The 15,148-nt window shown below is 39.1% G+C and overlaps 1 protein-coding gene across 2 annotated transcripts; it reads right to left on the bottom strand.

Annotated features, from left to right (window-relative positions):
• On the bottom strand, positions 1 to 13,041 carry LOC100882074 (uncharacterized). Of its 2 annotated transcripts, none has more exons than XM_012285385.2 (3): positions 12,653 to 13,041; positions 1,381 to 2,626; positions 1 to 916 (listed from the first exon to the last, which is right to left on the bottom strand). In XM_012285385.2, exons 2-3 carry the CDS (start codon positions 2,603 to 2,605, stop codon positions 756 to 758), a joined length of 1,386 nt encoding a protein of 461 aa, XP_012140775.2. In that variant the 5' UTR covers positions 2,606 to 2,626; positions 12,653 to 13,041; the 3' UTR covers positions 1 to 755. The 2 variants fall into 2 exon arrangements, with proteins under 2 accessions (XP_012140775.2, XP_012140776.2); XM_012285386.2 differs by having other exon boundaries at positions 1,393 to 2,626; positions 12,653 to 13,031.
• Positions 13,042 to 15,148: the final 2,107 nt, after the last annotated feature.

Raw genomic sequence — 15,148 nt, 5'->3', positions numbered from 1 at the left:
TTCGTGGTTGAATCACATTGCTTTTTATTACGTTTAATATACACGTCGAATATTTTCTATCGGTACATATAGATACAATAGAACGCTACTATAATATGTACAGAATATATCACATACAGTCGAATTCAGAGCGGATCTTTCGAGAGGATCTCTAAGATCTTCCTCCGCGCTAAAAAGTGACTCCCGAGATAGGACGAGTCTTCGAATAATTACAAACTCAAGAGTGCGATATCAAAACGTGAGTTTCCTGTTATAAAACAGCGGATCGTGAATTTAATCTGGCGGATTAGTCGCGTATCGTTTACGACGGATAGTAGGTGCGAGGCTGATTTCAGATCTCTAAAATTGTGAAATTTCTTTGAACGAAGAAGACTGGAACAAAGGTGTCGTGAAAAATTTGAAGCAAAAGATTTTTATCTTTATATACATTCTATTTCTGCAACCAGAGATATATCAACCGAGACAAAGATACGTTTCAAAACATCATTATCTTCTCAAAATAAAACATATCGTAACAATAAAAGAATGCGAAGATATATCGCTAGACACCTTTGTCCACTCCGGTCAAATAAAAATAATGTTCGATCAAAAGGAACGTTAGGTTCGATTATTTCTGAAAGATTCGAAAAGTTGAGAGCTTTCTATATTATCGTAAACGTCGTAGTCCAAACGAGAATCAGGATGCGATCGTAAGTGTCGGAACTACATCTATTTATACAGTCGAGAAGAAAAGAGAATCGTACGAGTTCCACGAGTTATTCGGTTACTTGCGAAGTCTGCTCGTTCGATGGGTCTCCCTTCGGCTCCTTCACGTAATCCACCACCAATTCCAGCCCGATCAGTGCTCGGAGGTCTTTCCTCTCCTCTTCTGGAGTCGTGGACGCTGCTGCCTCTTCTGGTTTTGGCGATCTCTCGTCTGCTTGAGCAAAATTTTTACATTAGTACGATGTGATTAATGTTGGATGATTAATTTATTAAAGATATCAATGCTTTAACTTTGATAGACATACTGTGTGATATTTAGAAATTTGGGAATATGAGAAGTTACACGTTTGAGAAGTTACACATTTGAGAAGTTGAACATTTGATAATTTGAAAATTTACGAATTCAGGAATTTGAGAATTAGAACATTTGATAATTTGAAAATTTACGAATTCAGGAATTTGAGAATTAGAACACTTGTAAATTTAGACGATGAAATAACAAGGAATTTAAACATGTGGAGCCTTCAGAATTAAAAAGTTTACAAAACCCATCACTACGACGCTGAATAACTCCTTCTTTCTTGAAACCTAACCTAACTTGGATAGCAGAAATATATCCCTTTGCCCATCGAACCTTAACCCATGACCCATAAAACCGTGAACGATAAAACTAACCAAGACACCCACTATTATCAACATCCTTGGAACTGTCTTCGCTCTCCCCGGAAATGGACGTCTCGCTCCTGGATTTCCGTGCCTGTCCGATGTCTCTATACGTCCTGGTCAGCTGTCTCAGTATGTAATTGGTGCCACGAGGATTATCCTCGCTACTCCTGGACGTGGTGGCTTCGTCCCTCGTCAAATTCAACGGTCTATTGCTGTTGTACTCTTTGGACTGTGGCACGCTGAACGCGGAACAGTGTTTGCCTTTGAAGGGTAGCTGCCTCTCGCTGAGTTTGCGATCCCAGATGTGTCCGGAGACGCGGAGGTCGATGAAGAAGTGCAGGGGATCGATGCCGGGGTACGATTGAGGCATCGGGTAAGGCGGGTACCATAATGGACTGGGTAGAAATTCTGGGTTCGTCACGTTCCCGGGTAGACCGAAACCTTTCACGGCCGGAAGCATGTCGCAGCCTCTTCCTGGTAGGCCGGGTAGAAAGTTCCTGGAGAAATCGAGTTTCTTTTGATCCGGCAACAGAGGCAGCTCCTGATTGCCTACCGTGCTCTTGGTACGCTCGTCGTACGGACTCCTGTCGTTGTAATTGCAGTTCTTGCGATCGGACGAGTGCGATTCTTCGGGTTTCACTTTCTGGAGATCACCGGGGAACAGGTTTTCGGGTGGTTGAGCTTGCTCGAAGTGCCTCGGTCTCTCGTCGAAGAACTTGCTCTGTTTGCAGAAGTCGGACTTGTTCTCGTCCACCGGCTTCAAGATATCCGTCGCGAACGTAGGCTTCTGCTCGAAGCTACCCACTTTGCTCTCCGAGTCGTACCCGTCGCTCTGCTTGCTCCTGCTCTCCAGTCGCGCCTCTGGCTGCTGTTGCTGCTGTTGCTGCTGCGTGTGAAAATATTTCTCCGGTTGCGGTTGCTGAGGATGATGATGGTGATGGTGGTGATGATGGTGTTGCCTCTCCTTCGTGGTTAACTCCAGTGGACGATCGCGAGCGTCTCTCCAGGATCTTTTACGACGTCTCGGAGCGTTCGCGACGTTGCTCGTCGACGACGCCTCCGTCTTCGCTTGCACGAACGAACGCAGCATCTCGCTGAAGAAGAAACTGTGCGGCGTCAAGGGCATGTTGTACAGGTACGGAGGTGTGGCGGCCAACAGACGAGACACCAGATCGCCGCCGGAAAGAGAGGCTGGACTCTTCAGGGTCGATGGGTCGCCCGTCGTCGTCGTCATGCTGGGCTCCGAGGATGGTCACTGAAGAAAATCAGATGTTAGAATATTGGGATACACCTCGGGCAATCAATATTTTAGGGTTCTCAATATTTAATGATAATATGTGGTGGAATATTAAAGTTGTCGATAATATTGACAGTACTGAAATGTTGAGGATATTGAAACATTGAAACATGAGTGACTTTTGAAAATTAAGTAGTGATGATTTGTAGTGATTAGTTGTATGATCAATTACTTATATGACTAGTACTGGCTACACAGTAGATCGTCATACAAATGCATGTTTCTTTCTGTTCAAGTAGTCTGAGTGCTATCTTATGTACCGTCATATACTGTCTTATATACTGTCATGTGTGATTGAATTTGAATTAGAAGATGATACCAATTGAATTGTTTATTTCCTCCTCTACTAAAACACAAGAATGGCACAATTTACCAACAGAAGAGTTAATATCCTCGTAACTCGTATCTCTCGGTTAAAACCTTCTCGTAATTCCGCTAAAATCGCCACGATACCGGCACAGCATTAAAATGTTCGAATCGTAGAACACAATGCGTGGCTGTGTTCCTTGTAATCATCGAACGCACAAAAGATGTAGGTATGTACAAATCGTCGAAGTGGAAGCGAGCTACCATTGTCTTCCGAAATTAATTGAATATCCGGCGTTGTTAAGTCTAAGACCAAGCAGACATCGTCTATGACGGGGCTAGAGGGAGGTGAACAGGCTTGCATCGCGTCATCCATTAAGGATTACTAATTTCTGTCAAGTGCACGTTCGGTTTCTCTCGAATGTCTTAGGAAGGAATTCTCGAGGAATCCCCGAGAAATCGTTAATGAGAATCTACGATCGTAGGTATTTCAATTAAACTTCGTGCACGGTTTGTATGAACAATCGTTACGAGAACAATTAGTAATTAGTAAGGGAGCATTCCCGAGATCCGACAGTTCCTCGTGATTGATATAGTTATAATTTCTTCGACGAATCGAATTGAGTGCAGTTATGCTCTCGGAACTTGGGGGACTGAACGCATTTGTTATTTCACGGCGAATTATCGCGTTCTGCTAAATTCGCGTGGGAAAAGAGACATTAGGATTTCGGAGCTTGAGGATTGTAGGGACTTGGGAGTTTGAAAATCTGTACTTCAAGAATTTAGGAAGATTTGTTATTTAACTTTATGACTCAGAAGGGGTGGTTAGTTCTCATTTACCTATTCCGCCATTTTTTTTTTAGGTAAGTCATGTTAGGTACGTCAACGATATAAGAGTAGCTGACCCATTCAAAGGTCACAACTACACCTGTACTATCACAAGAAAAGTTTTATGGATCTACTTCAAGAAACAGCTAAGTATTTCATTTCACTAACATCGGAAGAACACGAAGGAACCGTTTTCCACTCTTTATGCAAAGGGTAAAATATAAGGGAGCAATTTGTGTAAAAAGAAGGGAGAGGTTCCATTGTCTTCCTTTCCAGTATTCTCGAGTTGCGAACATTCTGACGATGACGTTTTCTTTGCCGGGAAAGAATCGGGCGTCGCGATGCAACTCGAATGCAACCGAAGAGTCGCGAAAGAAGATATCTGTTTTTTCATTTCTTCCCGCGAATTCGAAGTCTTCGAAGTTCTGGAAAGATTCCGTGACGATAGAAAGAGCGAAGAGTGTAACAGTCCGTGGAAAATCAGAATGGCGGTCTGTCCGCGTGCACCGAGGAGGGATTGGGTATTGTTTCGGTCCATTGTTTCCCAAACAAACGGCGTCCACGTTGTTTCGTCAGGAGATATTATGTTCAGCCAGACAGGCAGGACGAACAGGAAATGGACTGCTGTCAGTTTTACTCTTCGTGATAAATACGAGCGAGTCGTCGCGACGCGGCCATAATTCGCGAGCGACATCTCCATCGCTCGAAATGTCGAAAATCTTTTGACTTCCACGAAAACGAGCTTGAAACAACACCTGGTTACCGCTTGGTAACGATTTTCCATCACTTTTATCAATTTCAGCTTGTATTAATGAATATTGTTCGCTCGTTAAGCGGATGTTTTACGGGACGCCAGGAAATGACGATCCTTCAGAAAGGATGCTCGCAGGAAACGAATTTTCTGACACTCCCCAGACAAAGGACGATGAAGAAACGAGAAATTTTCGACGGATTTTCTTGCAAATTTATACGAAGAAAAACTTTGTTGCAGCAACTAAAGTGTGAATCTTTAGAATTATTATTAATGTATCTTTTTGAGTGCTTCAAAAATTGAATTTTTTTTATGTACAAAGCACTTGTCCTTTTTGTTAATACATGATTTATTGTGCGAAATAAAAATGATGTTATATAATGTGCAGTTGGGTGCAATATAAAATTGTTTAACGTATTGTACAAAATAAAAATGATGTGATATAATGTACAGTTGGATGCAATATAAAATTGTTTAATATATTGCAAAAAATAATAATGATGTGATATAATGTACAGTAGGGTGCAATGTAAACTTGTCTAACATATTGCAAAAAATAATAATGATGTGATATAATGTACAGTTGGGTGCAATGTCAACTTGTCTAATATATTAAACGAAATAAAAATGTTGTGATATAATGTACAGTTGGATGCAATATAAAATTGTTTAACATATTGTGCAAAATAAAAATGATATGATATAATGTACAGTTGGGTGCAATGTAAACTTGTCTAATATATTGTACAAAATAAAAATGATGTGATATAATGTACAGTTGTGTGCAATGTAAACTTGTCTAATATATTGCACAAAATAAAAATGATGTGATATAATGTACAGTTGTGTGCAATGTAAACTTGTCTAATATATTGCACAAAATAAAAATGATGTGATATAATGTACAGTTGGGTGCAATATAAACTTGTCTAACATATTACACAAAATAAAAATGATATGTTATAATGTACAGTTGTGTGCAATGTAAACTTGTCTAATATATTGCACAAAATAAAAATGATGTGATATAATGTACAGTTGTGTGCAATGTAAACTTGTCTAATATATTGCACAAAATAATAATGATGTGATATAATGTACAGTTGGGTGCAATATAAAATTGTTTAACGTATTGTACAAAATAAAAATGATGTGATATAATGTACAGTTGGATGCAATATAAAATTGTTTAACATATTGTGCAAAATAAAAATGATATGATATAATGTACAGTTGGGTGCAATGTAAACTTGTCTAATATATTGTACAAAATAAAAATGATGTGATATAATGTACAGTTGTGTGCAATGTAAACTTGTCTAATATATTGCACAAAATAAAAATGATGTGATATAATGTACAGTTGTGTGCAATGTCAACTTGTCTAATATATTGCACAAAATAAAAATGATGTGATATAATGTACAGTTGGGTGCAATATAAACTTGTCTAACATATTACACAAAATAAAAATGATATGTTATAATGTACAGTTGTGTGCAATGTAAACTTGTCTAATATATTGCACAAAATAAAAATGATGTGATATAATGTACAGTTGTGTGCAATGTAAACTTGCCTAACATATTGCACGAAATAAAAATGATATAACATAATGTGCAGTTAGGTGCAATATAAGCTTCTCTTAATTAAAAGATCAGAAATGTACATATGCATAATTGTATTAATATTTGCATATTTTAGGTAACATTGTGTAAAATGTTTAAAATTTTTTATCGTTCCAAGAAGAAGGGTATAAAGTTCACGAAGAGGTTAGGAATACACGTGGAACCCTATCTGAAGAATCCCCAGAGACAAAACGATTTTTTCTCCCCTTTCGTCAGAAGACAATAGAGTCTCCACTGCTTACACCGTGGGTTTGTTTTCCTAAACAGAAAATTTTAAAGCTGCTTCACGAAATTCTCCGGTTTCTATCAAGTATTACACGGAAGAAAAGAACATTAATCGTAAAACGTTGCTGACGTTTCGCACAATTTTCCGACCACCCTTTTCTTCTTTTATTTCGAAGTTGTAAAAATTTACGCCAAGAAAGATGCAAAGACGCGGAGGAATTTACATCCCCGGCGGAGCTTTATGGAAACGTTACAACGTCTTCCCGGTCCCCCGTATTTAAATCGCATTACCCCAAGCAAAATAATTCAACGGCGAGCTCCCGAGGATACGTCAATTATGCAAAAAGTGAGAAGTTCCATTGCGTCGGTTCTTTATTCTATTACGGTACGATAAAGAACCGTGCGAAGTTGTTGAGTATTTACCTCAGATTCAGGGACGAAACAATTTATTCCCCGGTTGAGTTCCCTAAAAGTCAATGATAACATTTTCGTAGGGAACCATCGTTTAAGTATCTTTAAAAAATTGCAATTTACATTCTTTTTCAGTCTTCCCTGCGGAAGAGGGTGTATTTGTATTTAATATTTCAATGATAATGTAAATTTGATACCTTTTTTCATTCATTAAATTTTGTACCATATAATTGTGTGTCAGTTTCGGTTTACGAAATTTCGCGCTGAAAATATTCCTATGAATAATAATTAGACTGCTGTTTTCGCGTTTATAAAATCATGTAACTTGCAGTATATGAATTACAGGAATGATGTTGCGTGATCTGCATTGTTAAGAATTATTCAGTAATTTTTTTTTTTATGAATAATAAACTATAAATTTGACTACGTACAATAGATTGAAATAGAAATAAAAATTTAATGCAAACTGGTAATTAATATTTTGTAGTACATTGACTTGATAATTTCTGCAACCCTTTGTGAGAGAATTTTTTGAGGAAATTTCATGTTTTCGATGTGTGAAATAATCCTATAAATCCCACATCCCCAAATTTCCATATTCTCAAATTTCCACACCCCCGAATTCCCACATTCCCAAATTTCCACACCCCCGAATTCCCACATCCCCAAATTTCCACACCCCCGAATTCCCACATCCCCAAATTTCCACATCCCCGAATTCCCACATCCCCAAATTTCCACACCCCCGAATTCCCACATTCCCAAATTTCCACACCCCCCAATTCCCACATCCCCAAATTCCCACAACCCCGAATTCCCACATCCCCAAATTTCCACACCCCCGAATTCTCAAATCCCCAAACTCTCAAATCTCCAAATTCTCAAATTTCCAAATTCCCACATTCCCAAATTTCCACACCCCCCAATTCCCACATCCCCAAATTCCCACACTCCCGAATTCCCACATTCCCGAATTTCCACACCCCCCAATTCCCACATCCCCAAATTCCCACACCCCCGAATTCCCACATTCCCGAATTTCCACACCCCCCAATTCCCACATCCCCAAATTCCCACAACCCCGAATTCCCACATTCCCGAATTTCCACACCCCCCAATTCCCACATCCCAAAATTTCGACAACCCCAAATTACCACATCCCCAAATTCTCAAGTTTCCAAATCCCCAAATTCGCAAAGTACCACCAATCACTTAACCACCCCCGAAAATAAAAAGGAAGAAAATTTGTTGGATAAGATTCGAAAGGAATCGTGCTCGAAGAAACGTCGTGATCGTCTAAAAGTACGCGACGTAGTTTCAGTTTCACGCGACGGGGAAGGACGGTTTACGATTCATAAGACAACTCGGTGGATTGAATTAAGCGAACGGTGCGGCAGCTGCCAGTCGGTTCCTGGTTTGTCGGTGCACCCACCGCGAATCTGCATAATCCCGTTCACGTCGACGATTCTAATTGGCGGATTGTTTCAATCTCTGTCGCCGCGAATATTTGCATTGCTGCTCCTCTCGTTTCCCCCGACTCCACTCTCTTTCCCTCCTTAACGGACCACGATGGACGTTCGTCTTTCTCTCTTCGATCCTTTTATTCCTCCGTACCCCTTTAGCCCTTTCTTTCAAACGATTTTCCCTAAGCTCCCTACCTTCCACGACTTAATTTCTCATTTTCTTCCTTCCTCCCTTATTTGTACTTTTCTTTTCTACGCTTTTAACTTCGACATTTTATTCGACCTTCGTTACATTATTTTATTCCGTGTTCTTGCATTCTATTTCGCCTTTTATATCTTTTCATAGATTCATTTTCTTAAGAGAGACTTTGTATTTTTTTAGGATAAAGACGTTGATTATAAAGATGTTAATAAAAATGTCATAAAGATGTCAATAAAGATGTTCAATTTCTAATTTCCTAAATTCCCAAAATCATTTGTCCAAACATTTTTAATATTAATAAATAATTTTAAACAATATTAGACAATGTACATTTGAGTACCCTGACTTAAACATTTAGAACAAACATTTATTTCCATACAAAATTCAAAATAAATTGATGGCAGATTAAAAAGATTGATTCCAAAAAGAAGTTAACCAATATTTCTGTCTAAATAAGAAAATCATCGAGGTCAAGATACGAACGTACAGAAGTTAAGAAGTGAATTAATTTTTGATCTCGGTACATATTCAGCTCGTTCTTTTTTACGCGACGCGGCATACGTCTTTATTTTCCCTTCAAGTAACCGGCGATCCCTTTACCGTCCACATAAACATTTTTATTGCGGGAGACTCCCGACATGAAACGATCCTATCTTACATAGAAGAAAAAAATGTCAGTCGCAGCAGAACTCCGTTTCATTTACGGTTCAACTCTCTGCGTAATTTCAACCTCTTTGTAACCGTAGAAGCAGGGATGCTAAATGTGCAATGGATAACGAAACGACGATAAGAATCTTTCGAACGTGGTTAAAGGAGAGGTCAAGTGATTTTAACGCCTTATGGAGCTCGGAGTCACGCTGGTTTACTGATTTATCACTTGCTGACGTTATTCGTGTGGAGAGATGCTGTAGATTTGCATTTATATTTTTTTGGATTTATTTTTTTAGGGTATAGTTTAGGTTATTTTTAATTAGTGGGTGTTTGGAGGGTAGGGTTTGTAAATCTCAAGGTAGAATTTTCTATATTTCTAAATTTGAAAATTTCCGAATTCGCACTTCCCCAAATTTCTAATTTCTTAATTTCGCAAATACCCAAATTCACGAGTTTCGAAATTCTCACACTCCCAAATTTCTGTATTCCCAAATTCCCACATTACGAAATTTCGACGACCCCAAATTCCCACATCTCCGAATTTCCACATCCCCAAATTTCCACACCCCCCAAATTCCCACACCCCCCAAATTCCACATCCCCAAATTTCCACACCCCCGAATTCCCACATTCCCAAATTTCCACACCCCCGAATTCCCACATTCCCGAATTCCCAAGCTCTCGAATTCTCACTCACCCAAATTCTCAAGCTTCGAAATTCCCAAGCTTCCAAATTCTCAAGCTCTCAATTTCTCACTCCCCCGAATTCCCAAGCTCTCGAATTCTCACTCCCCCAAATTCTCAAGCTCCCAAATTCTCAAGCTTCCAAATTCTCAAGCTTCCAAATTCTCAAGCTCCCAAATTCTCAATCTCCCAAATTCCCAAGCTCCCAAATTCTCACTCCCCCAAATTCCTAAGCTCTCAAATTCTCACTCCCCCAAATTCCCACACCCCCAAATTCACAAATTTCGAAATTCTCACACCCCCAAATTCCTATATCCCCGAATTCCCACATCCCAAAATTTCGACAACCCCAAATTCCCACATCCCCAAATTCCCAAGTTTCCAATTTTCCAAATCCCCAAATTCCCAAATTCTCAAATTCCCAATTCCCTAATTTCCAACTCCCAAATCCCCAAACTCTCAACTTCCCCAATTCCCAAACACCCAAAGTACCAAATTTCCAGCAATCACTTAACCACCCCCGGAAACAAAATTGATTACAGCTTTCATTACTCACAGAACTTATTCAGCCTCTCAAATGGATTAAACTTGATATATCAATTAATCTTTGCCGGTTTTCGTCCATTTAAATGCAGGCATAACGAACATGTAATCAGTATTATTGTGCAAAGGAAAACACGCGATTCAAAGCAGCGAACAGGATCAATCTAGGATTGCATTATGAATTACTATTGGATATTCGATACTCGGTGCATACTCACGTTGCATGCTAATTTCCGACCGATCCTCTCTATCCAGCTTCACTCTTTCTATTTATCTTGTCATCGAACTATGACGTCGCTTTGTAATTATCGCAAACACCGTTCGGTTTGTTCGTTTACGTGTCCTCGTGTATAAATATAAGCCCATGTCATTTCGAGTCGTTAATAAAAATAGAACTGTTTGATAACCTATTTACATTTCGCGTTGTTAATTACTTCGATGCACGTAGTGCCAGCTTGTTGCTCTCTGCCACTTCTTTTTATTACTCTACCCGTCATCGATGATGCTTACGCGTTTCCACGTGGACTTCACTATTCGTTTGCAAGCTAGATTGCAATGGTCAACACTCGATCATCGAAACAGCAACTTTTATAACTTTGCAACTTGTTCACGTTCAATGCACTTTGTTGAGGTTACAATTTTTTTGACTCGGTTCGTTTTTTTTAGATTGATCCTTTAGGTGTCAACTATAAGTTCAAAAACTTTTTTTTTTAATTGAACTTTTCTGTAAAAATAAGAGCGAGAACTCTTTAATATAGAGACTCAAATATTCCATAGAACTTTCAATTTGCAGGGTTGCAACGTTGCATTTAAACCCTGGAAAAAATTAAACTCTGTGATTGATCCTTTCAACCACTTTTTTCTAATCAACTAGCCAGTTCATATCAAAACATTTACACATTCATTTCCAGCTGCTTTTAAGCTTCAAACCCATAGAGAACAGGTGTTTTATAATCTTTGTTGTCAAGCCATATTAATCCCTTCACTAAACTACAACAAATTCAAGTCTCTTTTACAACAAATTCATTCGACTACTGAAATATTTTGTCAGCCACTGCATCGATATTAAATTATATCTAACGCGTGAATTTATAATCGATACAAATTAACGTCAGGTAAACTGCAAAATTGTATATGCTTTTTTGTATGTGATTCAGATTTTCAAGATCTCTGTTTAAATGCAATTTAAATATTAAAGAGTATTGTTTCGGTGTACGAGGATATTCAGCCAAATATATTTCTCAACCCCACTTAAGTTCTCACCCTTTTAATCCTCTCGAGCCATGTTATAATGCACACGACATTTATTTTGTTTTATATGCAAAACATACTGTAAAACTTATTTTCGTAATATGATATACACTGCACTTGTAATATAATATTTCTGCTAAAAAATTCAGTATTAATCTACCTTTATTATTAATCTGACTGCTGGGAAAATCGGCTCTGACAGGGTTAATGTCGACAGCAAAAACACGTGTCAAATCAAAACGTATTAAAAAAATATTTTTTCTAGTCATTTTATCTACAAGTACAGGAATAATTCATCAAAAAATTATCATTTCAAAATTCAACGAAAAACGTTCTAACTCCACTCGACAAACTTAAATATCAAAAATATCAGAAATTAACCGAGATCGGTATCGCAAGAAATTTTCGTGTACATTAAGTTTGTAACAAGATAAATGAAAAAAGTGACCGTGAAATTGATGTAGAACATAAGGAGCAAAGAAGGTGTAGAACCGTATTTTTTATAAAACCTGTTCTAACTCCACTCGACAAACTAAAGTATCAAAAATATCAGAAATTAACCGAGATTGGTATCGCAAGAAATTTTCGTGTACATTAAGTTTGTAACAAGATAAATGAAAAAAGTGACCGTGAAATTGACGTAGAACATAAGGAGCAAAGAAGGTGTAGAACCGTATTTTTTATAAAACCTGTTCTAACTCCACTCGACAAACTAAAGTATCAAAAATATCAGAAATTAACCGAGATCGGTATCGCAAGAAATTTTCGTGTACATTAAGTTTGTAACAAGATAAATGAAAAAAGTGACCGTGAAATTGACGTAGAACATAAGGAGCAAAGAAGGTGTAGAACCGTACTTTTTATAAAATCTGTTCTAACTCCACTCGACAAACTAAAGTATCAAAAATATCAGAAATTAACCGAGATCGGTATCGCAAGAAATTTTCGTGCAGATTAAGATTGTTTGTAAATGAAAAAAGTGACCGTGAAATTGATGTAGGACGTAAGGAGCAAAGAAGGTGTAGAACCGATTTGACTCACCTGCACAAGCGGCGACAGTTTGCACGGGGTGGTGGGTTCTAGGGGGTCCTGTCGGTCCGGTGTCGGTGATCCAGACGCGGCGATCTACGGATCCTGCGATGCTGCACAAGCGTCGCGTGCTGCTCGTGCCAGCAAATGAGATAATAATCGGAGGACTCAGTCACTCGTCGTCGGGTACCGTGGCAAGCAGCGGTGGCAGGGTGGTTGTTCGGCGGCGGTGCTGGAAAGTGGGGGTTGTATTCCATCCCCTGGCGACCGTCGACGACGAGAGTACGGGCGAACAACAGAGACGGAACACGAAGAAGCGATACGACGAGGACGGGAGAGGGAGCGAGAGAATCAGAGGGGGACGAACGGCAGCAGGAGGAGGGCTGGAGGCAGAGGGTGGTGGTTTTTGAGATGATCCGGCCAATCTGCGCATCATTTCCCCGGTGCACCCCGCGTCGCGTCGCGGCAAACCGGCGCGGATTCCGCACCACCGCAAGCACCGTGGAAGCCCTGTTGAATGCCACATTTTGAGGCAACGGATGGAAAGAAAAGGGACGGCAAGGCCGTTCGAGGGAGGAGGACAACGGGCCAAAGGAAGAAAAAAAGAAGAGGGCGGCACTAAAAGAGAGGAACAGAGAGGGACTCTGGAGCGTGGCTGCGGGGATGAAAAAAAAAGGAGGCAGAAAACAGATATAGGCGAAAGAGAATCTTTCTCCTTTTTTCAGACGACTGTCTTCTTCGTGTCTCTTTGCCTCGTACGGACGTGTAAACGTATCGAGGATGTGTTTACACTGGCGGAGAAGAATCCGCGTACGACTGGAATATCGATCTTTAATGCGCGTTGGAATTGAAACGTGAATACCTTTCGCGAGTTTATCTTAGAATGGGGATGCTTGTTCTCGTTCCCGGTAAGCGGCGAACGTTTGGGAACGAGGAGGCCGTAGCTCGGCAAGCGTAAGTAGTACGGGTCAATCTTTCATGGTTTCGTATTGAATATCTGTGTCGTTGCTTTTCAAATTCTTTATCTATTATTACTAGTATTAATTACTATCAATTTTGATTCTGCTAAACTATATTAAAAACTTTATTATCAGGAATACAATAAACATTTATCGTTTAAATTATTAGGTCACTCAACGTGACACATCGATCACACTTTTTTATGATCATATCTAGTTTCGTATAAATTTGAGATCGAAAAGATACGTAAGATACATTAGTTTTTGTCATCGTCAATGCGTCGACGGGCGAACAAATTTCCTTCGACAATCTGAATTCCGTGAACGGATAAATGACGATGGCTTCGCGGCGATGGATTCGATTCAGAATTTAAAGGATTTCAAGGGATCCCTCGCTGCCTCGAACACAACGTACGCGTTTTGTTAAGCCGCGAACGGGGACATACGGTGTACGATATAGCTTTCAATGGACGAGGGATCCATGTACGCTTGCATAGATACGCACTATGCGTGCCTAATTTTCGCATTAGTTCGACGAGTCCCTCTCCTGCAAAAATTTATACTTCATTTTATATCGATATTCGACATCATATTTTCGATAATTTAATATTCCGCCCTCAGTGAAGGTTAATATTCCCTAGAATATTTTATAAAGAATCAGACAGAATAATCTATTAGGTTCATTAAAAATAAAAGTACCATTCTTGACGAATTTAATGTCCAAGGGGTTGAAAGGGTTAAAGCGTATTTGAATTAAAAAAGGTATTTCTGAGTCACTCGAGGGATGTTGTTATTATAATTAGGACGTCACAATGCAAGGTATAATGATGCAAAAAAATGCTAAATACACGGAAGTATAGACTTGGGAAAAGTTAATTGAGCATATAATGCATTTATTATTCATCGAGACTTTTCGTACGGTGCACAGATTGTCTTGGTAACGGAGCCCACTATATGTGGAAGTTAGGTGACCGTTCACATCACACCCTGAAACGGTGCTAATTGCCCTGTTGCGAGGGGTAATGTGCGAAAGCACTCGTAGCGCTCCTCGCACCGCCCTAAGCCAGACATGCTTCCGGTTGTACTGCGATGTACCTGCGGAGGAAGATTATGTCCGCTTAATTTTTCGTGTTATTTTTATTTAAGTAGAACATTCTTATAAATTATCTTACAAGAAAACTACCCGAAATCTTACAGTATAAATCTTATAGTATCATCATACTGGGTCCATCATCCCCAATAAATCTGTTGTAAATGTAACTCAACTAGTTTTTATATAAAACAGTTCCCTATAACTCATATTAATATATTTATTTATTTCTTGTTAATATGTCTGCAAATTTGCAAGTATGTGAATCTTCGTATGCTTTCAATGTGTTCGTTGTTTTTCTAACATTTTTCTTTGACATTTTATCCTACCTGTTTGTGTTTATTTTCTGTTCACTGTACAAAGAATTATAAAAACATATTGCATCGAGTTTTATCTCTCATATAATAAGCGCACTTCGATCGAGAAATAAGGTCAACCTCTGTGAACCTCAAGTCACAC

Source organism: Megachile rotundata, chromosome 5, assembly GCF_050947335.1.
Source record: "Megachile rotundata isolate GNS110a chromosome 5, iyMegRotu1, whole genome shotgun sequence".
In the NCBI taxonomy this organism is placed as follows: Eukaryota; Metazoa; Arthropoda; class Insecta; order Hymenoptera; family Megachilidae; genus Megachile; species Megachile rotundata.
The sequence above is the reverse complement of the archived record's forward strand: the minus strand, read 5'-3'. Positions and strand labels throughout refer to the sequence as shown.

Coding starts and splice junctions, on each gene's coding strand:
- LOC100882074 (XM_012285385.2), bottom strand. CDS start 2,605: ATGACGACGACGACGGGCGACCCATCGACCCTGAAGAGTCCAGCCTCT. Junction 917..1,380: donor TGATAATAGTGGGTGTCTTG/GTTAGTTTTATC, acceptor TTGCTCAAGCAG/ACGAGAGATCGCCAAAACCA.